General features: G+C 42.7%; 1 protein-coding gene across 1 annotated transcript; it reads right to left on the reverse strand.

Annotated features, from left to right (window-relative positions):
- Nucleotides 1-1822: 1822 nt before the first annotated feature.
- Nucleotides 1823-26195, reverse strand: CCZ1 (CCZ1 homolog, vacuolar protein trafficking and biogenesis associated). The gene is made up of 15 exons (XM_081256981.1): nt 26008-26195; nt 24933-25030; nt 24748-24841; nt 24392-24469; nt 23912-23959; nt 23250-23333; nt 21797-21972; nt 17099-17180; nt 14838-14899; nt 14426-14537; nt 10392-10425; nt 9629-9746; nt 3656-3814; nt 3244-3371; nt 1823-2168 (listed from the first exon to the last, which is right to left on the reverse strand). Exons 1-15 carry the CDS (start codon nt 26119-26121, stop codon nt 2113-2115), a joined length of 1443 nt encoding a protein of 480 aa, XP_081113107.1. The 5' UTR covers nt 26122-26195; the 3' UTR covers nt 1823-2112.
- Nucleotides 26196-26860: the final 665 nt, after the last annotated feature.

Consider the following 26860-nt stretch of genomic DNA (forward strand, 5'->3'; position numbering starts at 1 on the left):
CCAGGAAAGCCCTGAAATGCCTGCGTTTTGACAACTGAGCTGAATGAAAATACACAGATGTGGGTATTAAATGTGTATTGTTTTCTTTTTTTAAATCCAAGTATAAAACTGGTGATTAAATTTAGAATCTGATAAAACCAGTGGGGAGTGAAGTTGTTTAAACGTTTCTTTAGGCCCTCTCCCCTGAGCCTGGCACACCTCCTTTGCCCCTTGTAACCGCCCTGTGCCCACATCCTACCTGTCCTTCACATGCTGCCTCTTACATGGCCTCTTCCCTGGTCCTTTCCCATCCATTCCCACAGCATCGCAAACAGCACTGCATGGACAAAAGGCCGAACAATGTAGGATAAAGAGCCAGGTGTGTAGTCAGCAGTTAAGTGAATACTTTAAGTCTGTTAGGAAAATGTTACAGCTAATAGTTGTGTTAAATATAAGAGTAACCACCAAAAGCATAAAAATACAATCTGAAGTTTCCAAACTAGCAAAAAGGAAGGAAACTAGCATCTGACATAAAGCTGGGAAAAAGAATAAAAAAAAGAATGGAAACAGAAAACGCAAAAGATGACAGGGAAAGAAAAAATCTACCCGTCATCACCAAGCAAACAGGTTAACTCACCTCTTCCTCCCCTTCAAAATCCCAGAAATAATTAGATTGGGTTTAAAAGAAATAGAAATTCACTTCAATGTTATTCTTCACAAGGTAAACATCTTAAAACCAGATAGAAAGGATGAAAATAAAGATACAGAAAAAGATGTACCAGGACAATCTAATCAAGATGACCGGAATAACAAGCAATATTAAGAACAGACAAAACAGAATTTAAAGCAAACATCTGCATGATACAGATAAAGATAACAATAAAAGGACCACCAACCAAAGAGATGCATTACTCACATACATTGTACATACTAGCCTTGCAAGAGCAGAGAGAATTACAGGGAAGACTACAATCATGAGGGAAGAAATAGATCAGGAAGACACACACTTAAGTAAGGATACAGATAATTTTACCAACCAAACTACAAAGTTGGAACTAACACAGAGTTAGCAACCAGGATGCAACAGAGAATAAACACTGACAAAAACAGTGACTACGTTTTAGGTTGAAAACTGCAACAACTTCAAATAATACATCAGAGACCATGATCTATTTTTGCTGCAATTACTAAGTCAGCAATAAACACACAGTAAAGAAAGCCTAAGATCACTGGAAACTAAAACATACCATTTAAAGTAACTCACGGGGTAAGAGGAAATCATAATGGAGATTGTGAATTAGCGGGTGACAATGAAAATAACTGCAAATAGATGAGAAGTCATTTCCCTGCTCCACCCTAACTCACAGGCTGGGTGCAGGGGGGCTGTGGAGAGCTCCTATTAGGGCCGGGTTGGTACCAGTTTTTCCAGACCGTGCCCGGCTAGTTTTCAACCAAACTCTGGGATGTCCAGACCACCAAAAGTTAAATCAAATCCTGCCAGGCTTAATCTCAGTTGTGAGCATGCAGGTGGGGTTGTGCCTACCTGGGAGTTCTATGTGGCTTTATGTTTGGAGCACACTGGGGCACTTGCAAAGAACATCAGTTCTTTGTCTGATGTTTATTTGTGGTCTAAAAATCACATTATTGCTCAAGATAAAAACCAAGTCCAGCAATTACTTTGGGCAAATGCCTCATAGTTTACCACTTCAGGCCTAGGGACCGGGGAAGGAATCCCAACTCTGAGCACCTTTAGCTGCTAGAATATTCCTGAGGATGAACCAGGGACCCATGGCTGGTGTGGTCTACAAACAAGCAACCAGAGAGACTCAATGCAAGACCAGAATTTTAAAAACTTTAACAATTTATTAGTCTTATTTTCCAGTAAAATAGTCACATAATGTCAAAAGAACGGAATGAAAGAGATGTAGCTGACTACCTTTAATTCCACATAAATATTTAAAATCTAAAAACCTCAGGGGATCATCAGGCTGAGTAGAAATTTGATTCTTCAAAGCAAGTATTGCTTTACTATTGTCATTAATCCAGTCAATAATATGACCAATAACCTGCAATGGTAAACAAAATGCTTGCTGAGCTGTTTTTTTAAAAGATGTTTTGGTGAGCCCTTGTCAGTCAATCCAAGAAGAATATGTTATTGAACTGCGTCGCACAAAGCTTCTTGACCTCTTCTGCAAAAAGAACAGAAAACGGTGAGTAAGGTATAGAAATTCTCACTTTAAAGGTTATATAATATATATGAGTACCTTAAATTCCCTGGAGTAAAGTTGGTCATAAATAAAGGTCTGCATTAATTTTGATCTTAAATCTCAGGAGCCTTGATAAGAAATGTTAAGTCGAGAGAAAGAAAAAAAGACCTGACGTACAGGAGACTTTAACACTATGTAACATTGCTTCTTTGGGCCTGAGACAGCTCAAACCCAAAGTGTCTAAGACACCCGTGGGTTGGGGGGTGAGGAGCACAACTTCTAAAATCTTAAGGGATCTGATTCAGAAACACAGAAACTCTAGCTGCAACCCTGAATTGTGGATCGGGAGCTCCAACAGTGGTGTCATTATCTGGACTTTACTCAATTCCCGTTTTAAATGAGGCGTGTAGGGGCTTCCCTGGTGGCGCAGTGGTTAAGAATCCGCCTGCCAATGCAGGGGACACAGGTTCCAGCCCTGGTCTGTGAAGATCCCACATGCCGCAGAGCAACTAAGCCCGTGCGCCACAACTACTGAGCCTGTGCTCTAGAGCCCGCGAGCTGCAACTACTGAGCCCACACGCCTAGAGCCTGTGCTCCGCAACAAGAGTAGCCACTCCAATGAGAAGCCTGGGCACGGCAACAAAGAGTAGCCCCCACTCGCCACAACTAGAGAAAGCCTGCGTGCAGCAACGAAGACCCAACGCAGCCAAAAATAAATAAATAAATAAATGAGGCATGTATTCCCTGAGGTTGTTTCTAATGCATAGACTATTAATACAAGTATTGGTATCAAGAGAAAAATGTAATACACCCCAGAAGATGTCTGCAGAAGGAACCTCACACCTGATTGTCCCTACAGTTGACACTTGGGGTGCACTGCCCCACTGTCCCACTCCCGCATAGGCCAAATGATGATTTCTTTTAAGCAACAGGGGCGCCTGCTTAAAATCTCAACAGTCATGATTTGTTCTATTTAGCATGTCCTTAGTACACTGAAAAGATAGTTTTTAAATATCAGTAGCATTAAAATTCTGCTCAAATACCAAACCCTATTTACCATTTACTTCAATGAGGTTTGCATTTTTTTGATTCAAAATAACATACAGCTCCCGCTGGTCAGACTTTTTCCCAACAACCCAATAATCACTCATTGCTTTCACGATGATTTCTTCATCTTCATCCACCCTGGAAGAAAAGAGTTTCAAAACACAATTGTTTATTTTATATATATAGCTGGATTGTGAAAAACATTCTAAAACAAGAAACAGGAAACTTGAGCCATGTGAAAAGTTCAGGGAGTCCCCTGTGAGTGACCAGCCCCTTCTGGGCTTAATGATGTTTGGAACTGGTGCCCAGGGAGGTGGTCAAGACCTCTGAAGGGGCCTGGGGTCACTCGGTTTTTGAAGATGATTCCTTTAATATCTCTTATTAGAAAGTGGACACCTAACTGGTGAGGTGGTTAGAATTACCTTGTAAAATCACTGTTGATGTCACCCAGAATCTTCATTAAATCTGGATGAACAGACGTAAGTGACACACTGGGTGTTTTCCTCATGTGAATTGTACTTTTTTCTGCTAAATTCATATGGTTGAAGTAGATAAACTTGAACTGGGGTTCTTTTTCAGACCTGTGAAAACATGTTATGGAGGTGGTAACTTTCTGAAAGATCAATTACCCAAACGTACAACTACACTGTAAAAACTCTAAATGTGGAATGGCTAAGGTGGTATTTTCAATGGCTGGGCCTTCAAATCAAGAACCTCAGTTAAGACATAACATTCAGCAGTAACTTATCTGATATCCGTGAGGTATTCAAAATGACTGAATTTCCCAGCGAGCTCAAGTATGTACTTTTAAAACCACAAATATTTTAACCATATGTGATTTTTTTTTCAAGTACAGTGTTTTATAAATGGCAGTCACTCAGTTATTTGTTCACTTAAAAAACAAAAAACAAAGTAAATCAATGCAGGTCACTTACCCTTCCAGTGAAGGGATCAGCAAACTATGGCTCTGGGACCAAACCAGGCCCTGTTTTTCTAAATAAAGTTTTACTGGGACACCCATATGCCTATGTATTGTCTACAGCTGCTCTCACGCTTAAAGGATAGTTGAGTACTTGGAACATACACAGCCCACAAAACCTAAAGTACTTACTGTTTGGCCCTTTGCAGAAAAAGGTTGCTGACCCCCGTACATCTCATTTATCCCACAGCTGCATGTATGTAAACTGCCACAGAATGGAAGCTTAGCACTGTAAATAACAAAGCTTTCATCATCCTACTCAGAGATCATTCTAAAACGTATGAACCTCCTCTGAAGTATTTAATTGGGATTTACCCTTTTATTATTCTGGATGACTGGGCAATGCTACTTCGCTGTCTCCTGGGTCAGAGTCTGAGACCCCTCGGGGAGCCACCCTGACAGCTGGGCCACTCGGCTCTCAGGGGCCTCCCCTCCCTCACCTCTCACTGTGCCTTAAATTCACAATCGGGGGTCTGCGTGAGGCCTAGGCAGCCCTGCCACTGGGGGCCAGAAGCCTTCTCTGCTTACTACAGGGGGAGCAGCCACGCACTGGGGAGCTGAGGGTGCCGGAAATCCGACCTCCGGGGAAGTGGGTTACTACTGTAATACTCTACCTCTAGGCAGAGAAAGAATGTGGATGTTTTAGTTCCCAGGAAAATGAAAACAGAATTCTTATAAAACCAGAATTTGTTTTTAGTAGGCCCCTAATCTAAGAAAAGCAAGTATAACTACAAGAAAAATTGTCTGGAAAGATGAAAATTTTAAAAGAAATTAGGAAAGAGTTGTAAATTTAGTTGTTTGGACAGACTAACTTTTATGACCTTCGATCAGGCTTAAAGTTCTGGTTGTTTGTCTCACACTCTGCGTGGCGTTCCTCTTGCTCTCATTTGTAACACGTACAACACTCTTCTAAGAAGACCCGAATTCTTTCTTTTGTAATCCCACATGGACATTCACGTGAGAGACGTTATTTAGGTAGTTAGGACAGGGGCAAATGTGGCCTCTTTCCACTCCACCCACCATGAAGGATGATGTAAAAATGAAAACAGAAAAAACCAGTTACTTGCAATGTACTGTTAATAAAAGAAAACAAGATCTGCTCACATTAAAAACAGCAGGGCTTCCCTGGTGGCACAGTGGTTAAGAATCTGCCTGCCAATGCAGGGAACACGGGTTCGAGCCCTGGTCCGGGAAGATCCCACATGCCGCAAAGCAACTAAGCCCGTGCGCCACAACTGCTGAGCCTGCGCCCAGAGCCCGTGAGCCACAACTACTGAGCCCACGTGCCACAACTACTGAAGCGCACGCGCCTAGAGCCCGTGCTCCTCAATAAGAGAAGCCACCATGATGAGAAGCCCGCGCATCACAACGAAGACCCCATGCAGCCAAAAATAAAATAAATTTATATAAAGAAAAAGAGGTCACAGGGATATCTCCCATGAGTAAAGAGCATCAATTTTACTGAGATGCCAGAGACTTAAATGTTTAAGGACCAGTTATGTGAAAACCTTTCCACACTTCCAAAGCCTACCTGGAAAGGTTACTGTGAGCTGTGAACCTGGGGAGGAAATGACCAGATGTTCAGTGCACACCTAACTGCTCGCAGAGTTTCGCCTGTGGACTTGGGCAGCTGGCTGGGAGCAGGGACCAGCTGTGGTTTTCATTTGTTCTGGGCTGTGTTCCAGAGAGCTGAAGGTTGCCAGATAGATGATTTCTAGATGAATATGGCTACTGGCCACTCCTCACTAATCAGACCAAACTTAAGACAAAGAAGACTTCCTCCACCGTGCTGCACCATTAAACACCATTGACCACAGCCGGGGCCAATTCCTCCCATCTTGCCTTCGTCCTGCTCCTCCCCATGTCCAATCCTGGGTCTGATCATAACCAGCCCTTACTGCTAATGGTTACACTCCTCACTTGTGGGAGGAATCCCAGCACAGTCAGCCTCCTAGTCAACTGGGCTACTTTACACATTGATTCAAGAAGACTGATAAAAAAGGATTATAAAAAAAAATTGCTGGGCTTCCCTGGTGGCGCAGTGGTTGAGAGTCCGCCTGCTGATGCAGGGGACACAGGTTCGTGCCCCGGTCTGGGAAGATCCCACATGCCGCGGAGCAGCTGGTTCCGTGAGCCATGGCCGCTGAGCCTGCGCGTTCGGAGCCTGTGCTCCGCAACGGGAGAGGCCACAGCAGTGGGAGGCCCGCAAACCACCCCCCAAAAAAAATTGCTCACAGGAAAGAGGCTCCTTTTCTAATAACTTTCTACATCCTCCTCCTCCTTCCTGCCTTTTCAAATTTAATATTAGAATTGGCCAGTGAATAAGGGTGTGTGAAAGACACAAAAACTGAAGTCTCAGATTCAGAAACCATCGATTTGGGGGAAAATTTTAAGTTACAGCCCTCCTGCAAGCCCTTAAAAATTCTAGGTGAATTAGAAATTTAACACAGAAAATAAAGCCAGGAATGTACCAGAGATAAAAATGGGACATTTTTACAATATTGGGGTGGAAGGCCCCAAGTGTGCCACTAAAGACAAATCCAAAGGCAATGATTAATAAAACTGACTAAATATAAAGGAGAGAGGATGCAACATGACTAAAGGGTATTACATTAGGAGTACTGATGTAAAAGAAAAAAGACAAAGCACTTCAATGGAAAGAGCCAGAGGACGGGGACAATTTGTGGAGGAGACAGAAATGCCCATAAACAGATGAGGAGACGCCCAACCTCAGTGTCACTGTTGAAATGCGAGAGAGCAGGGAGAACGGGAGCTGGTGGCACGTGGCACGGGCAGGAGGGGAAGGTGGCTCCACCCTTGCAGGAGCCGAGCCACATGGTAAATGTGCATTTCCTTTGCCCCAGAGCTCAATCCTAGGGATTTCTCTTGAGGAGATAATTGGGTGTTTAAGTACCAGACTGTTCAATACAGAACTGTTTGTAATACTAATAGCCATAACCAGCCCTAACCATTAAATGGGAGAACGAGTAAGCAAATAGAACACATCTTTCCTATTAAATACTATGAAGCCATTAAAGAGAATGAGGTAGGTCTGTATTTATTGGTTTAAACCGATGCTCATACCATATGTATGTATGTATGTGTATGTATATATATATATATATATATATATATTTAAAGCTACAGATTTACAGCATGATATATTTTCAAAAGTCCATGTGTAAAAAAACACCATGTGTGTATGTCACTGTGTTTATATGCGTGTACAAGTCCAGAAAGACAGAAGCCAAATAAGATTTCCAATATTTCTATTTTGGAATCATTTAAAAATTAAGGACATAAATTACTCTCAAAAGAAGAAAATAAATAAAAATAATAGAATTTTAAGTTCTGGAGAAGAAAAAAACTGAGGTGGCCCACAAAGGAATAGAAACCGATCGCCAAACAAACCTACTTCACACCATTCTTTAAAGGGCTGACCCTAATTTCATAAGGAACGTTAAGAGCTGCAGTTTATAAATCTGGACTCAACGCTAAACACTAGCGCACAGCCCCGTGGGCACTTTCTAGCGGGGGCTGCAGCCGAGAGAACAGAGGCCCCTGAGCTGGTCTCTGGGATCAGGACAGCTGGCTAACATAGCCCCCTCTGCCCCCCAACAATGCCCCTGACATGCTGCTGGCTGGGTTCTCTCCTCCCTCAGGGCTGCCTCTAATTTCTCTGGGATATGACTTATGGAGGTCCCAGGACTGGCACATAAAGTGGCTTGACTTGGGTCAGAAGGATTTCTGGAAGAAAACTACATTACCTTTTGTACTCAAAAGCTTTTATCTTTAGTCAGTTGATGGTTACGGTTTGGCAATCAAAGCTCCTTACATATAACATCTCAGATGCATCGAGAACCATCTTCAGGTCACGGTTTCAAAGATAAGAACTACGTTCCTAGAAGCTCTGTTACTGGGCACACCCCTAAACTGTGTGGCACTTATTGTACCATCACGTCTGCCAGGTACCCTATCCTCGAGGGGCTAATGGTACTGTGCAGTGATTCTCCTAACAGTCAAGAAATTATCCTTTAGACAGGAATTGACAGATTTGTGCCCAAACATACATGGCAAAATGCCGACGGAAGAATCCAAGTGGGGGTATATGTGTATCCACTGTACAATTTTTTCAACCTTCCTATGTTTGAAAATTTTCATAATAAAATATCAGAGAGAAAACTGCTGTCTAATGATAGGATAATTAATATCCAAGGCCATCTCCTTTCTTCTGTACAATCCCAAAGAGGGTTAGCCTGATTTGTAAAATAAAAAGTACTCGAGACAGCAAGTTTACCTCTGGATATTTGTCAGTGAGTTACTTGATATTCATCATATCTGCCGAAAGCACTGGCAGAGCAGTTAAAATGTCCAGTCATCTCCCAAGGGTTTGGGGATGGAGGTAACTACACTTGATCATTCTCCACTCATAACTTGCATGATCCAACACAGATTTAAGGCACATGCTTCCTTCAGAATTGAAAATCTGGCAGGTTCATGGTCAAAAAATTAGATTAAACAGCACTGTCAAGATGAAGTTGGTCAGGCACTTTCATTCCTTGGCTGTATCTTTTCTAAAACTACGTAAGCTATCAGCAGTAAAAATCCACTTGCAGATACAAAACCTACCCGTGCTTTCAGCTGGAGCCCATGTGGGACCTCTCTGTGGGCTGGTGCTTATGTAAGACCACATACATACAACATATGCTCACTACAAGCACAAGGTTATATATAAATTCGCATTTTCGTAACTTCTCTAACACATGCGAAGCCCATATAAAGAAGCCTTTTATTCCTTAAAGTACTTTCCATCTACGCACTTTACAGTCATTCGACTTTGCACTGAGAAAAGAGTAGAAAGAGGTTCAGTGACTTTTCAGGGTGTTTTTAGAACCAAGGTGAGTTTAACCTCGAGTCTCCTGATACTCAGCCTAGAGCCTTTCAAGATGCCAAACTCAGCACCAACGCCTACTGGCTTACGTCACAGGCAACCTCACCAGGAACACTTCTGCACGAGAGGCAAAGTGCTTTCCGTCTATGCAAAGCAAAACCCTGCTGATTACCTCGGCCAGTGTGGACTTCACAGCCCGGGCGGGTCATGTGGGATGCGAAGTGAACTCACAAGGCCAAGACCACAGGCAGAGCTAGCACACCTAACCCCACACGTTCATACCACCATTGGGGAGAGCTGAGGGGATGCATTAAGAGAAGAGCCAGCCCCGACCGTCACTGTGGGGCAGAAAAACTCAGGAACAGCTCCCTAGGAAGCTTTGCAGACAGGACCAAACAACACATTTGTTCTCTGGACTCAGAGATTATACGAACCTTAACACCATCCATGTTCTAAGCAAAAACCACCCTTATTCTTCCAGAGCCAGTTAAATGCTTGAAAGCAAACACAAAGCAAAGTACAAACCCAGATATTCTTTTGTTGACGTTAAACTGCTCACAAATATCAGATGCCAGCACTGTAAGCTGGGGCCCAACAATGCTGTCCAGTCTTCGGCAAAAGTCCAACGTAGGCTGGATAGAAGCTAACAAGTAATTCAAGAAACACCAGTGAGTGTGAGGACACTGTGTTAAAAAGGTCAATTTTCATTTTACCATCTTAACAACAATATTCAAATGAAAACTGTACTGATCTGGGAAATAATTAAATGATCAGATCCCCCTCCCCTCCCAAATAGAGGAGAAACAGAGGAGCCAGAATTAGTCATATTTAAGATGAAAAAGAGGCAAAGAACTATCCCACTGTGAATGTTGACTGAAGCACTCCCTGCGGGGTAGTAAACTGACTGCCTACCCCCAGTAGACCTAGGAAGGTCAAATATTTATTTAACAAGCACTACACAGCACTCACAGGCCAGGCACTGTTGGCACTTTACAAATATTCCCTCATTTAATCCTAAAGCCCCCTTTGAGATGGGTACTCCCATAATCGTTTCACGGGCAGGAAGGCACAGAAAGGTGCCCAGGTCCTACTGCTGAGAAGCAGGAAAGCTGGGACTTTAACGATATTAGAAATAGCTGGTTAAGATGGCAGAGGCCCCAGATGGAGGCTTAATGCAGCCTCCCTGTTGCTACGACAACTTGTTTATCATTTAGGAACAGACCACAGCAAAGTGTAAAGAGAAAAGCCTTAGCTAATCAGGTGAAACCAGATACAGGTGTGTACCTACCGTCAATCATAAAGCACACAGCTGCACTCATGGCCTGCGGGGGGAGGGGAGAAAAGAAACCAAAGATTAGATAATGGTACAAAAATGAAGACTTAAATAATCAAATGCAGTGGTCTTGTTTAAATCTTTATTTAAATATATCAACTTTATAAAGACTTTTCTAGTCAACTGGAGAAATCTGGATAGGGTCTGGATAACAGATGGTATTAAGGAAGTTATTAACGTTATTTTGGTCCAGCGTGATAATGGCAGGGTGGTGATGTTAAAACAGAGGTCCTTATTAGTTAGAGACGCAAAATGGACTATTTATAAGGGAAATGAGGAGATGATTTAAAATGCTCTAACAAAAAACCAGAACACGGGGCTTCCCTAGTGGTGCAGTGGTTAAGAATCCACCTGCCAATGCAGGGGACACGGGTTCCAGCCCTGGTCCGGGAAGATCCCACATGTTGCAGAGCAACTAAGCCCGTGCACCACAACTACTGAGCTTGCACTCTACAGCCCGCGAGCCACAACTACTGAGCCCGTGTTCCACAACTACCACCCTCGCACCTAGAGCCCGTGTTCCACAACAAGCAAAGCCACCGCAATGAGAAGCCCGCACATCGCAATGAAGAGTAGCCCCTGCTCACCGCAACTAGAGAAAGCCTGAGCGCAGCAACGAAGACCCAACGAAAAGAAAGAAAGAAAGGAAAGAAAGGAAGAAAGGAATAAATGAATGAATGAATAAATAAATAAATAAATAAATAAAATTTATTAAAAAACCCCAAAACACCAGGACATGTAGAGAAGAGAGATGATACATTAGCATATTATTAATTAAGCTGTGTGATAGGTACCTGGTATTCATTATTCTAATCTATTTTTGTGAATGTTTGATGATCTCCATTAACACAGGTTAAAAAAAACAGCAAATTAATGTCACCTTGTCTCACTTTTTATTATAGCAAACACTGCGGTTATGACATGAGTAAGTAACAGGAACCTACAGCAAGCCACATCATAAATAAATAGCCCCAAATATTTAAATTTATCAAAGCAACGTATAGTGTTAGAAACAAGGTCAAACAGAACATATAGGCTTAGGATGAAAATGCAAAAGACTTCCTTCTCTGAGGCCTGTTCCCCCGGCAACCACTGTTAATGTTCTAGATAACACGGTTAACACCACTGTCGCCTTCCGGCATCATGATGGATGAGGCCCCTCTCCAGCCGCTCCCCCCACCCCCAGAGCTTACAGCCCCTCTAGTTCCTCCACTGGAGGGTCACCTTACAGCCTCAAATGGCTCACTTCTCACGCCACCAGTCACAGGCACAAGCTCCTGAACTGCCACTTCTGAATGAGTATATTAACATTGCCCCTGTCCCTGCACCTCTCCCCACTTCTGCCTCTCAACCTCTATCAGCTGTTAACTTTATTTTTAAGTGGCCAAAGTTAATAACATTTATGCTATTTTGTAACTGAATCATAATTATTATTTGCCCAGAAACAGGCTGCAAACTGGGTGACTTACAGGCCAGTTCCATCCAATATAGGTGTTTCTTTGTGTTTAAAGTAATTCTGACTTAGATGCCAACTGGTTTTCTACCAAAATTCCAATTTCCAGCCTCTCCTAAAGCGTCAAGAGATCTGGGACCACTGGCTCTTCACTCTGGTCACTACCTGGCAGACCTGTGCAATGGCTGGTCTCCTTGCGACACGAACTCTGTGTGTCACAGGGTCCTGAAGCCTGATCCAGCTTGCTTCCCTTATGTCTGCCTCAGGCATTTGCACAACTGATCCCTTACAGGTTGATTTTTTTTTAAAGTGCCTTTTAAAGTCTCTATTAAAAAAGTTGAAGAATTTCAAATATATTAAAAATGTACACAGAATGGTATATGTGAACCCCACTGACCATCGCTTTCTCAATAACTGTCAACTCATGGACAATCCTGCCCCATCCACCTCCCCAATCCACATATTAATGCTCTCTCCCCAGTGAAACACCATCATTGGAGAAAAATATAAAAAACAATCACTTAAATTTCCAGAGGGAAATTGTCCTAACAGCAGACAGCAAATGGAGGAATGGTTATAAAAGACAATCTACTACATCTTAGTATTACAGTCTCTCAGCTTTATAGCTGTAAACACACGTATTAAAAAGAAGAAAGATCTCAGATCAATAATGTAAACTTCCATCTTAAGACCTTGGAAAAAAGAGGAGCAAACTAAACCCAAAGCAAGCAGAAGGAAGGAAATAACAATAATTAGAGCAGAAATATAGAGAACAGAAAAACAGAAGAGGAAAAAACGAAATCAAAAGATGATTTTCTGAAAAGATCAACAAAACTGAAAAATCTTTAGCTAACCTGTCTAGACCAAGGAAAAAAGAGAGAAGACTCAAATTACTAAAATCAGGAATGAAAGGAGACAGCATTACTGACTTTAAAGGAAAAGAAAGATTATAAGGCTATAATATTATGAAAAATTGTACACCAACTTGAATAACTTAAAATGGACAAATCCCTGGAAAGATACAAACCACTGAAACTAACTCAAAGAGGAGTAGAAAATCAGAAAAGATCTATAATAAGCAAAGAGACGAATTAACAATTTAAACACTACCCACAAAGAAAAGCCCAGATGTAGGTGGCTTCACTGTGACCAAACATTTGAAGAAGAATTCACAGCAATCCTTCACAAAGTCCTCCAAAAAACAGGGTGTTAGGGGGCTTCTCTGGTGGCGCAGTGGTTGAGAATCTGCCTGCCAATGCAGGGGACACGGGTTCGAGCCCTGGTCTGGGAGGATCCCACATGCTGCGGAGCAACTAGGCCCGTGAGCCGCAACTACTGAGCCTGCGCGTCTGGAGCCTGTGCTCCGCAACAAGGGAGGCCGCGATAGTGAGGCCCGCGCACCGTGATGAAGAGTGGCCCCCGCTTGCCGCAACTAGAGAAAGCCCTCGCACAGAAAGGAAGACCCAACACAGCCAAAAATAAATAAATTAAATAATTAATTAAAAAACAAAACAAAACAAAACAACTGATTAGACCCTTTGTAAGTTTATAAAAAACAAAACAAAACAAAACAGGGTGTTAACCCTGATACCAAAACCAGACAAAGACTTCAAAAGGACCCCTGAACTAGCAGTTGGTGTGAGAAGTGAAGGTGAACTGAACTAGCAGTTTGTGTGAGAAGTGAAGGTGATCTTGGGCACCCTTGAACTTTGCTACCATAAGCCATTGAAATGTACACTTTAAATGGATGAACACACGCTGTGTGAATTGTATCTCAGTAAAACTGTTTTAAAGAAAGACACAGGGACTTCCCTGGTGGCGCAGTGGTTAAGAATCCGCCTGCCAATGCAGGGGACACGGGTTCCAGCCCTGGTCCGGGAAGATCCCACATGCTACTGAGCAACTAAGCCCGTGCGCCACAACTACTGAGCCCGTGTGCCACAACTACTGAAGCCTGTGCCCATGCTCCACAACGAGAAGCCACCGCAATGAGAAGCCCGCGCACTGCAACGAAGAGTAGCCCCCACTCGCCACAACTGGAGAAAGCTCGCGCGCAGCAACAAAGACCCAACACAGCCAAAAATAAGTAAATAAATAAATTTATAAAAATAAACCAACCTAACATAAATATACATCCTTACAAGATAATATCCTGACAGAAACTCATACTATCCTTATGGAATTAGCAAGTCCACAACTTTAAAATCAGAGCGAAGGCAGAATCCACTGGAGTGTGGGCAGGCATCGAACAATAGGCAACACCGGCCTTGACGGCCTCTGATCTGTCTGTGTGCAGGACTTGAAACATTTGAGTCACAGCCTCAGACAGTGACTCTTGCTAATCACAGGACTACAGTTTAATGGGGACTGAAAGTAACCCTCTTACTCCAGAAAGCACCCATTTTGAGTTTTACGGTAATCAGAACTTGTGACACCTGTTCCAAGAAACACGTGAGGTCTGCGCACCGACTAGTGTACCTGTGCAAGATTTACTTTAGTATCAATCTGTAACCCTGGAGAGAAAGGCCACTGTTACCTTATAAACAATCAAATGCAGAGCTTCATATGTGTCATCTGTATTTACAAAAATTTTGGGGAATCTGCATTTTGCTTCTGGATCATTAAGATTCAAGGGTCCAGTGAGAAATCTGAAAAGGAAGCACAGAGATGACTTCATTCAATTAGGCAGATTATAAACAGGAATATATAAACAGTGTATTCCTATAAGGGTGTTAATATACGGCCTTTTTGGGAAGCTAGACATTACTTAGAAAACACCAGATCAGAATATAAAAAAGTAATCGTTTTAATTCATTGGAAACAAAAGAATTTCCTTTGTTGATTATTGTCAGTGAAGTAGCACAAAGCTAATTCAGTGTTCATGATTTTATCTTTACCAAAAAAGATAATAAAATCCAATACTGTCTATCAAAGGACAGAAGTCCTACCTTCCATAGTGTTGAAGATTTCCGGGCATTTCTGCCCTTATTGGAGAATCCCTTCCCGCCAACTGTAAACAAATTTAATGTTGACAAGTGACTTATTAGATTTCCTATATTCAAAGCTTTGAAAAACAGCATTTATATTTACTAGTTGGCTCCATGCCATTTTTCTATATCAATTTTCCACATTCCTCCCCACCAAAAAAAAAGGAGGGGGGATTACAGAGGTACAGAAAGAACTCACTGGTTTTAAACAGACCTATCGTAACTTCACTGTGCCCTAAATTCCACATACTGATTTAGTTCCTTTTACAGCAATAAATGAAATCTCCCATGTGGTTAATATGTGCTAGGCGATGACATAAATTACATAATTTTATCTCCTATCACCCCTATGGGGAATGCCATCTTCCTATTTTCTAGAAACGGAAACAAGTTTGAAGAAGTTCACCAACACACCCAGCCCCTGAGTGGAGGGGCCTGTGTGACCCGAAAGTCCCTGCCTTCAGCCATGACATGGTGCCTCCTCATAGATCTGTATTTGTAACCCATTCCTGGTTTCTTCTGCTGAAGATACACTACTTCAATACGCATAGGAAATGAAAAAAAATTCCAAATCTAATAGTCACATTAGCTAAAACTTATTATTCTTCTAAAACTTTTTGATGTTCTTCTAGTCTATATAAAATTCTAGCATGTAACTGAAAATGAAAGACTGAAAACCAGTAAATCCAATAGTGAGAATGCACAGCTCTCACACGTGCAGCCTCTACTGAGAGAAGTCCTCACACATCCATGTCCTCACTGCCACTTCGTACATTCCTATTTTGTAAGCCCGGCTCTTTAGACATATAATAAAGCACCAATAGAGTGTTCTGCTGTTGCAACAGCACTGTCCACCATGGGAAAGCCTCCTGAAGGATCCTTCTGAGGGTGTGGTTGGAAGCAGGTGCTTTAGCATTAGTCAGACCCCGAGATCAAGTCCTGGCTCCGTCACTTACTAGCTGGGTGACACGGGGTTAAATCATGTAAGCCCCCCAAGCCTGGGTCGCCTCTCTGTAAGATGGAGATAAGGTACCCGGCTTTCAGGACGGCTGTCAGGATGTCATGAGATAATGCAAGTGTGCTGGGCACTTACACCGTGTCTGGCGTATGGTACACACTCCACAAACATTAGCCACTGTGTTCAAACTACCCAGAAAGGAGCAAAGTGCAGGATCAGGTCCTTCTCCAAACCTTGAGATTTCTTATCAAAGAGACTCTTTTCCTGTTGTTTCAAGTCATGGCCTTAAAAAACAGAGCGAGGGAGAGGGTGCGTGTACGCGCTCCTGGGTCAAAATGATAATGTTATGGTTTATGAACACTGTTCACTTCCAGCCTAACTAAAGCTAAAAAAAGATACTTTGCAGAAAACACTGCAGTAGTATTTACAGTTCTCTGCAGAAAACTGAGAAATTGTCAGAATGGAAAAGCCAGGCGGGAAGTATAAAATCAACTCAAAATCAGATCTCATGTTTGTACATGAAAAGACCACAGAATTAACCACTGTTTTGTCCAGGATCCCTGGCATTTTCAGAGTTCCCAGAACCCGACCTAAAAATCCAGTATTTCCTCTACTCAATGAATTGCTCCCCTTAAAAACATAGCTTTGCAATTGCATTTGAACGTAACAAAATGAAGAAAAGCTGACATACGTGGTTTTCTGTGCTAAGTGACACACGCTAAATATATACAGTTGGCCTTCCATATCTGAGGTTTCCACATCTGCAGGTTCCACATTTGTGGATTCAACCAACTGCATGTTGAAAATATTTGGGGCAAAAATTTCTTTTGAAAGTTCCAAAAAGCAAAACTTGAATTTTCCGCACACTGGCAACTATTTACATAGCATTTGCATTGTATTAGGGTTTTTTTTTCCAATTTTATTAGGTATTATAATAACCTAGAGACAGTTCAAAGTGTAAGGGAGGATGTGCGTAGGTTACATGCAAATACTATGCCATTTTATATAAGGGACTTGAGCATACGTGTGTGGATTTGGGTATCTTGGGGGTCCTGGGAGCAATCCCCCATGGATACCGACGGACAGCTACATGACTAAACATCACACTAATAATGTAAAATACAGATCAGAACTGCCCCATCCACCAAGTTACTCCACCCCCAAATCTGTGAGAGTGTGTGTGTGTGTGTGTGTGTGTGTGTGTATGTCTATATATCTATTTATCCATCTATCTATTTATCTAGAGATTAGTACCCCATCATACCTCAGGTTCGATATGCCTTGGAAATAGAGATGTGGTGAGGTATTTGTATAAAATTCTCATGTCATCTTGTTCTAATCCACTCCTGAAACATCAGAAAAGCACTGTGTTAAAAGTCTGGAATTGGTCTTCTGTCTTTCCATTGCTCTGTGATAAAAGTTCATCTCTCTCTCTCTTTTTTTTTTTTTTTGCATGATATCAAGAAGCCCTTTCCTTGATGGAAAGTTCAAGAATGGAATGAATTAAACTTGAGTCCAGCACTAGAACTCTACCCTGACCTGCTAAAGGCTACTACTACATAGTCCTGCATTTTATATGGCATTTGAAGTAAAAAGTCACAGCAGATTTGATTTGCCTACCACATGGGATTATCCAGGGAGCATTAGCAGCTGAGACACTCCCCTTCAGGTAGCAGGTTTCTGTCCACTTTCTGGGTTACACGGTAAGGCCACTTTCTTTCACCCCGCATCCTGAACATACTGCTATGCTATAGATGGGGAACTTAAAATGCTATGTCTCAGAAATGTATTTGGATTTTAATTCTCTCGATTCAGTGTAGGCAAAAAGTGGGAAGAGAAAGAAACAAACTTTTGGGCAAACCATCCAATCTGAAACGAGGGAAGAATAAGTGGCACCTGGAAAAGTACTGAGAAACTAGCAGGGGTTGTTGGACTCTACCTGAAACCGGTTTTTCAGATAAGGATATAAACAGACAATGACTCTGTATCTGGGGTTTTTTTTCTATTCAAGATAATTGAAAAAATCCTTGAGGAAGTCTAACTTGATATAAACCAAGCCTCTGCACCACGTTCCAGGGGCTCTGTCTTCTTTCCCAGTGGAATCGCAGGTTATGTTAGAAGTCTGGCCGGCTCGGCACAGAAACGCGGCCCACTTCCCTGGACTCCTCCCATTTGTCTTATCTCCGCCTCCTCCTACACCACCTCTCCTCTCCCATTTTCAGAATGTCTGTCCACAGCTAAAACTCTAAAGGGGTCAAACACCCTGAAGCAGGTTTGAAGCTTCCTGCCAAGCAGAACGAAGTCCTGGGTCCAAAGGTGAGGCCAAAACAGCAACAGCTGAGAACTGTCAGCACTTGGCCTGTGACAACACCAATTCTGAAAGTAACCTGCAGCCGACCAGGCAGATGGACCCTTTCAAATCAAACACACAGAAGGTCCCCCACTCTTTTCTTTTGCGGAAATAACTGAGGAAAGAAAGAGAAAGACACAAAACAGGCTCTGGATGTTACTTTCCATTCAAGACATAAATCCTGGTGGAGAGAGCTTGCTAATGGTAAGCAGCAGACAGTATATAAAGAATCATGCTCTGGGCAATTTCTTCCAGAGCTGCGCTTCCAGAAACGGTAGCTACTGGGTACATCTGGCTACTGAACACCTGAAATGTGGCTGGTGGAAATGAGTGTAAAATACACACTGGACTTTTAGGACTAAGCCCAAAAAGAATAGCTCGTTAATAATTTTATATATTGTTTACATGTTGAAAAAATATTTGAGATATATTGGGCTAAAAAAATATATTGTTAAAATTGATTTCTCCAGTTTCTTTTTATTTTATTGTGGCTACTAGAAAACTTAAAACGATATTTGTGGCCTGCATTATATGCTTATTGGACAGTGCTGCTCCAGACCACAGGACACTGAGCAGAAAACACCCTATAAAAGGAAACAGAAGACACTTCTTAACTACTTACTATGTGTGCTGTGCTTAGGGCTTTGCATTTATTATTGCACTTAAGATTTAATGCTAGGCACTAAGTAATTTGATGCTGGTTTTCTGGGTAGAAAATTTAAAAAGAAAATAAGTCACAGCCAGCTGTTCAGAGCATGAAGCAGCAAGTAGGCGCTTCTCACTCTGCCTACGGGGAGGCCTGCCCGGGCTGTGGAACGTCCACGAGCTCCGACTGTAGCAACCCTCTTCCCAGTACCTGCCACCCCCATCCCGACTCCTGCTCCCCAACAAAAGTAAATGAAGTAATACTGGGTTATAATCATGCCGGATGTCACCGCTGGAGAAAAGCTGTTACAACTGCATGCCAATCTTCAATAATCTCAAAATAAAAAGTAAAAACAAACAACCCCCCCAAAAAAAAACAAGAGTTCCTTTCTTAGCACAAGTAACCAAATAAAAGCAAACAAAACCCTGTACTGACAGGTCCACATGATTCAGGACTCTGTCAATGGCTCACATCAAAAAGGAAACAGCCTACTGGTGCTCAGAAGTACAGATGTTCTCAAAGTTTCGCAAATAGTCATTTGATATGAATGATTTAAAAAAAAGAAAAATTATTCTTCTGATCAGCTGATTGATTTGTGTGCATGAGATGCTACTACTTTCTCAAGACTGATTTTTCTTTCTGTTTTATATGACTCTGTGCCTTGTTTTTACTTAAATGCTAAATGGACTTCACCTGTTTTGCTCTAAGACCTCCACACCTGCTCTGAGTGTAGCCTCAACTCCAGCGCTGTGAGCTGCGCACAGCCGTGGTCCAGGATCTGTGCACTTCTCCAGAGCCTGCCAACTCTGTTTCTGGTGGCGATGCCAAGTTATTCGAGAATCTCTTTCAGCAAGAGCGTTACCGAGAATGAAGTGGCCATCATTCGACAGACTCCTTCAAGGTAGGATCAGTTTAGTCTATAATACAGACTACGTCACTGTCAAGTGTTGAATGTAAAATAATCTAGCCAAGATCAAAGAGTCTGGTCAACTTTGATTAACTTAAGAAATAGCTAAGGCATTTATTCATAAAAGCATTCACCCCTTGGGCTTCCCTGGTGGCACAGTGGTTGAAAGTCTGCCTGCCAATGCAGGGGACATGGGTTCGTGCCCTGGTCCAGGAAGATCCCACATGCCGCGGAGCGGCTGGGCCTGTGAACCATGGCCGCTGAGCCTGCACGTCCGGAGCCTGTTCTCCGCAACGGGAGAGGCCACAACAGTGAGAGGCCCGCGTACCGCAAAAAAAAAAAAAAGCATTCACCCCTGAAAAAGGAAATCAATTCACTAAAAAGAAAGTTCTCTCAAAAAACAGGCCAAAAACTCTGGGCGAGATAGTCAACTGACACCCTCCTCCCAACAAAGGAGGAGCCACTGCTAAATCCTTTCACAGCCGCTGCTAAAACCAAATCCACGAGTTAGATGCAACACGGTCCAAACAGAACTCTAAGGTATTTCCTACCATCTGCTTTGAGGTCACCATCAACGTTCTCGGAGCACAAACAACATGCCAGAAGATACAAACACAAAAACCGAATGCACTTGAGCAGCTGCCGGAGGGCTTTCAGCTGGCTGCTCCCCCGTGAACCTCAGCGGCTCATCACAGGCAGACCACTCTCAGTTGCGAACAGACAGGCTGGCTCTCACTCAAGTCTTAAGGGACCTCTCCCCGAATCTCAGGCACGTTCACACAGCTCTTCCAGAGTTCCGTGTTCGGGAGTTGAAAGTTTTTAATAATAGTTTATGTTTGCTTCTTGAGTATCAATGCTTTCATCAAAGAAATTATGTATTTGTCCCTACTACAGGACACAAACACAGTTTGATGACAGTGGGTTACTTCCTGGTTTTATAGCGCTTATAACTTGTTGGATATTTTTTAAAAACTAGCTTTCTTAAAAGAAAGTATGAAAATTATGGGGCTTCCCTGGTGGCAAAGTGGCTAAGAATCCGCCTGCCAATGCAGGGGACACGGGTTCCAGCCCTGGTCCAGGAAGATCTCACATGCTGCAGAGCAACTAAGCCTGTGCGCCACAACTACTGAGCCTGTGCTTTACAACTACTGAGCCTCTGCTCTAGAGCCCACGAGCCACAACTACTGAGCCTGTGTGCTGCAACTACTGAAGCCCACAACCTAAAGCCCGTGCTTCACAACAAGAGAAGTCACTGCAATGAGGAGGCCGCACTCACTGCAACTAGAGAAAGACTGCATGCAGCAATGAAGACCCAACACAGCCAAAAATAAAAATAAATAAATTTATTTTTTTAAAGTATGAAAATTATGCTTTCCACATTTACCATACTGTTTCTTTGAAGATGTTTTTGGAAAAATACCAAAATAAAAATAGGATTATTGGGATTTCCCTGGTGGCGCAGTGGTTAAGAATCCGCCTGCCAATGCAGGGGACATGGATTCGAGCCCTGGTCCGGGAAGATCCCACACCCGGCGGAGCAACTTAGCCCGTGTGCCACAACTACTGAGCCTGCGCTCTAGAGTCCGCGAGCCACAACTACTGAGCCCGTGTGCCTAGAACCCATTATCTGCAACAAGAGAAGCCACTGCAATGAGAAGCCCGCGCACTGAAATGAGTAGCCCCCACTCCGCAATGAGTAGCCCCACTCGCCGCAACTAGAGAAAGCCTACGCACAGCAACAAAGACCCAATGCAGCCAAATATAAATAAATTAATTAATTATTTTTAAAAAAAGATTCTTCAGCCTAACATTTTCTCTGTCTTCCGTGGAACCAGTTTTAAACTCCCCTGCTTGGTAATTTTAAACAAAATTACCCTAATTTTGGTTTAAACAATCACTGCCTTATTTTAACAATATCTAAAAAGACGCATCCTACCCCTCCACCCCCCACCAGCTATTACTTCCAGTTTGACAACATGATATCAACGGAGTCATTGCTATTTTTTATGATCCTAAAAGACTTTCTTCTTCTACACACCAAGCCGTAGGGTATACCTACCAGATGAGTTGATCGTTATAGAGAAAGGCAGTGTACTTGACTATACTCAGGCTTTCTTCCATTCTATTAATAAAGGACTGGATTTTCAAATAAGTCATTTTATCCAATGGGAAGAAGCTGATCCCGCCAAAAATGTCAAGTAGATCGCATGACTGCAAATGCAACGTTTGCAAATACTGTAGGAAAAAAATAAGGCATAAAATTACTAATAGGGCTTCCCTGGTGGCGCAGTGGTTGGGAGTCCGCCTGCTGATGCAGGGGACACGGGTTCATGCCCCGGTCCGGGAAGATCCCACATGCCGTGGAGCGGCTGGGCCCGTGAGCCATGGCCGCTGAGCCTGCGCGTCCAGAGCCTGTGCTCCGCAACGGGAGAGGCCACAACAGTGAGAGGCCCGCGTACCGCAAAAAAAAAAAAAAAAGTTACTAATAGTATATTGAAGATAGTACTCTGACAACTGAAAACAATTAGTCTTAATTTATGGTACAATACATGCTAGCAAACAGCACACTGCCAAGACCAACACGAGGGTGAGCCACAGGGAACTGGATTGGAAATCAGTACCAATTTCAAAAAATTAAGTTCAAACATAAGTAGTGTTCATTCAGCACTGTGCTATCTCTCTTTGAAGCGTTTAAGTCTTCATATCAGTGCTCCTCAGATTAGATTGACCTCCACACATGATATCATGGGCCATCTTATACTAAAATCACGCTGGAAGGGCATACAGTCAGTGTTGATGGACAGGAGAGAAATTAAGACAAGAAGAGGAAGAGGGGACAGTCAGAGTGAATAATTATGGTCATTAAAGTGAAGAAACAAGAAAGAAAAGTACTTCATAAAAACAAAATAATTCAAAAATAGACATCAAAGGTAGTGTAGGGAGAAAGATAAATTGAGAGTCATTTCTCTAAGATAAACTGGATTTGACCAGGGGAAGGTCAAATATACAAAATTTACATTGAAGGAGAATGGGAACTGTGTAGACACGTTCACATCAGCTGGGAAAGAAAAATCACACTAATTACCACTAAGGGAAGAAAGCCTGTGTCACAGCCACAGACTTCACCTTGAGTCAATACAGATTACTCCTGTTTAGTGAACATAATCGATCTGTAAGAATGTGAGATTTTGCTAGTTAACTGATCCACCACACAGGAAGTTTGCTTTTGAGTTAGCCCACAGGGACAGACACAAGTGGGACAAGGATGAAGCCGAAAGACATCTCCAAGATGCTTTAAGGAGCTGTGTACAAATGTCAAGAAGCTCTAATTCAAAAGTGCAAATCTAATGAGTCTCCTAACTGGTCTGATCTTGTCACACTATGCCTGAGGCTCTTTGCCATTTCCAACTTCTAGATTTTTTTTGTATGTGAGAAACAAACCTGTCTGTGTCTCTCTCTAACAGTCTGTTTGGACAACTACCAAGATTACAAATAAAATTCAAAATACTTACCCGATGGAAGAATTTCTCTAATCTTTCTTTTAAGAGCTTGACACCTCCATCTTCCATGGCTCTCAGAAATGTACCATTAAAAAGCTAATGGTGTAAAAGATTTAAAAAAAAACAGTCAATTTCTTATGTCCTTCAATTTCCCAATATAACAAGTTCTTCTTTTCCTTTTACATTAATTCCGCTAATTTCATCCCCCAGTTCCTTTTGAATATAGAAAATATTTACATGAGAAAGCCTGAGTTATAAGTCACAAAATACCAAAACACTGTTAAGTGATACTGTAAATTTTATAAAATCACCTGTTTTGGACATTTTTTTTTTAACCTGAACTCACACCTAAGTTTCAGTTTACATAAATAATATTGCCAGATCCTTCAATCATGCAAATACCTGGACTATGTACTTTCCTCAAGAACATGGACTCTACTGTTCACTAATGCAGATATACTCCTAGCACAAGTCTGGGAAGAGAGAAGGGCTCAGTAGTGAGTAAGTGCACACATAAACCTCAATACTGTTTCAAAGGCCCCATTATTTCCTCCCCCTAAAATGGACACATAGTCACCTTGCAGTCATGTAAAGAGTTAAGAATTATCTTAAGCATCCCATGTAAATTGGGGTAACTGGCTAGACTCTCAATTCAGAAAGCATGTCACGCTTACCTTGTACATGTTGTAGCACTGTTGGAGCACCGAACTATAAACCTTGTCCTACAGACAACACAAAGACATGGCACAGATCTTAATTTAAGGGAAAGCAAAAGAAGTCTATTGCATAGCAAAGGTACAGTGACTCTTGGCAAAGCAATACAATGCTCATAAACTTGGTCCTATAGTAGTTGTGTGCTGAAAATAAGAGGTATTTAAATTCAATTACGGACCAGTAAGCCTAATTTTTAGGAGGGCTTTAAACACAGATGATCAGTAGAAGGCATTCGTAAGAGACGGTACATATACATTTTTATAAGATTGTGCTAATGGAAATGATAAGCATAAAACTTTGCTGTGTGTACCCTGAGAAACTTCTGCAGAAGTGACATAGCTTAAATCTGAAAAAATAATAACACTAAATACTAATACTAAAAAATACAAGATACTAACAAATTTTTTTCTAAAAATATGAAATAAAAAATGACACATTACCAGCAACTCCTCCTCTTGGTATTCGACAACTGGTTTTCCGTCCTTACTTTGCTTTTCAATTATGGGATTCCTAACAACCTACAAATTTTGATCAACTGAAATTACACAATGTATCAAATATATGTTTTAAATTTTCCCCTAAATTAAAAAACTTGGACATGTCCCAACTCAAAACTTCTTAAAAGAGCCTCAGTAACAAATACACCAAACAGGAGTCTGATTTTTAAACTGCCACCAACCCTATTGTAACTCTCCTCAGATGCAGTGACTGGAGGACTTTCCTGAATTCCTAACAGTAAAGATCACCCATCACTTTATAATTGAAATTCAAAAAGGTGTACTGTGTATGTAAATACCATGACCATCCAGAAATTTTCTTCTGGTTCGTTGAAGAACTGTCTGTTCTTCTGTGTATGTAAAGATTTTGCAGGTTTTGATGGACTAAAGGTCCTAAAAAGGTTAAAAGAATGTTAGGGACAATTCTCTAGCATAAGTTTTAAGAATTCACTCAACTCTGCAAAAGCACATTGAAAAGTATTACCTTGTAAACTGTACAATAGCTTCACATAATCCGACATTTCTAATTTTTTCATTCTTTTCTACTTCATTTGGATAGTAAAACAAAATTTTATTTTCCTCCTGAAGTATGAAGAAACAGAATCACAACACTGACATAAGCATTTTTTTCCATCTTAGCTGTTTAAAGTGCTACATTTACTGTCAACCTCTCATGCCATACACGTTAGCTGGCAAAACAAAACAAAGGACGCTTTTTTAGAAAAACAAAAATTATCTTCTCCTCACGGTGTAAACAACGCCCACCTGCCTGAAGGTAATTGTGATATTCAGTAAATCATATGCCATCTGAAATAGCATTAGACAACTCAGTCTTTGGATTTCTTTCCTCATGCTAATTTGTAATACACCAACGCTTGTTAAGAAATAAGCGTGTGTGCAGGTGCACAGACTTACACCTCCCCACAAATTAAACCCAGCAGGTTCACAGGCATTTGGACTGACAGCCTTTAAAAGGACCGTGATTTCCTGCCAACACAACCTACCGCCGGACATCCGTTGAGGAAATCACCGTCCCCACCTTAAAAAATAACCATTTAAAAAAACCACCCGCCCCCATCCGATTTAATTTATTAATTTGGAAAAAAAAAAAAAAAAACCTTTCCAAAGATCCCCCAAACCTGCATTTAAAGGACTACAGTCTCCCACTCTTGTTCCAAGCTTCTAGGCGGGGACTTCTAGCAACAAAGACGTAAACTCAACTTTAATCACCCAGGATTGATGTAGAGAAGAGAGACTCCACCTGTGTGGAGTGATTAGCCTGACGAACCTTCACTCAATACACAGGCTTTGATCCAGGACCTAGAACAGACCCTGCCCGCGTTGTCTGGCCCCCGCCGTAGCCCCTGGCCCGGGCACACACCTGGCACAAAGCAGCCCGGTAAATGCCGCTCGACGAGGGCAGGGTGACAGGTGCTGCCTGGCTCCGGGAGGGCCGAGGCCGCCTCCGGGGCACACCCCGCGGCTGCTCGGGCCCGACGGCCGCCCCACGCCCTCCTCGGCCGCTTACGGACGCCCGCGCGCGGCCCCGCTCCGCTTACCTCTCCCTCGCGCGGCCCGAAGCGCGGGTTGTAGATGAAGAAGCTCAGTAGCGCCGGCGGGAACTGCTTCTCCTGGGCCGCCCCAGCTCCTGCCCCGGCCGCCGATGCCGCCATCCCGGCCCGGCCCCCCCAGCCTCGGGAGCCTCCCTCTGCCCGCCCAAATACAGCTGCCGCGAGACTGCACTTCCGCCTCGCTCGCCGTCGTCCCGGAAGTGGCCGCTGCCGGCCCGGAAGAAGAATTCGCAGCCCACCTTCCCCTTCTGGCGCGCCTGTGCGGGTTCGTTCACTTTTGTGTTCTGGGTAGGTGTTTCTTATAACTATAAGAGTTAAGTTGAGGGTGAAATCGGTTTTTTTAGTTTGTTCGCAGATTTCTGGCCTGGCTGAAGGCGAGGGTTGCGTGTTTAAAGAAAAATGAAACGGACATAGTTTTCTGTAGAAGGTAGTGTGAAGGTGCAAAGGAAGCCCCTGCGTTAGGGGCGGTCGTGCATTCAGCCAAGCAACTTGCGCATTTTCATCATCTACAGGGTCCCTCTGGCATTTGTGGGCTTTTTTTTTTTCCCTCTTTGAGAGACCTCAGGTGACCGCTGGATCAAACCAAACCGTCCGGACTGCGCCGTACGCGGATTCCTCTGGCTTCAGGGAGAAAGTTTGCTGCACGTGGCGAGGCGCGGTGTGGGGCCTAAGCGGGACAGAGCGTGGCATCTCCCCATAGTGCCCAGTCCTAGACCTTGGAGCGCAGGGCATCGCCCTTTTCAGCTTTTGGGGCCTGTGAATTGTGGCAGTTGGAACGGCTCATTATGTCTGGCACTTGGAGTTCAGGCCCTTGCAGCAGACCGCTTGACCAAACTCAAGA

Source organism: Mesoplodon bidens (genome assembly GCF_964165515.1).
Source record: "Mesoplodon bidens genome assembly, chromosome: 15".
NCBI lineage: Eukaryota > Metazoa > Chordata > Mammalia > Artiodactyla > Ziphiidae > Mesoplodon > Mesoplodon bidens.

Coding starts and splice junctions, on each gene's coding strand:
- CCZ1 (XM_081256981.1), bottom strand. CDS start 26,121: ATGGCGGCATCGGCGGCCGGGGCAGGAGCTGGGGCGGCCCAGGAGAAG. Junction 23,960..24,391: donor ACCAAGAGGAGGAGTTGCTG/GTAATGTGTCAT, acceptor TGTTGTCTGTAG/GACAAGGTTTATAGTTCGGT. Junction 14,538..14,837: donor AATCTTCAACACTATGGAAG/GTAGGACTTCTG, acceptor CTTCCTTTTCAG/ATTTCTCACTGGACCCTTGA.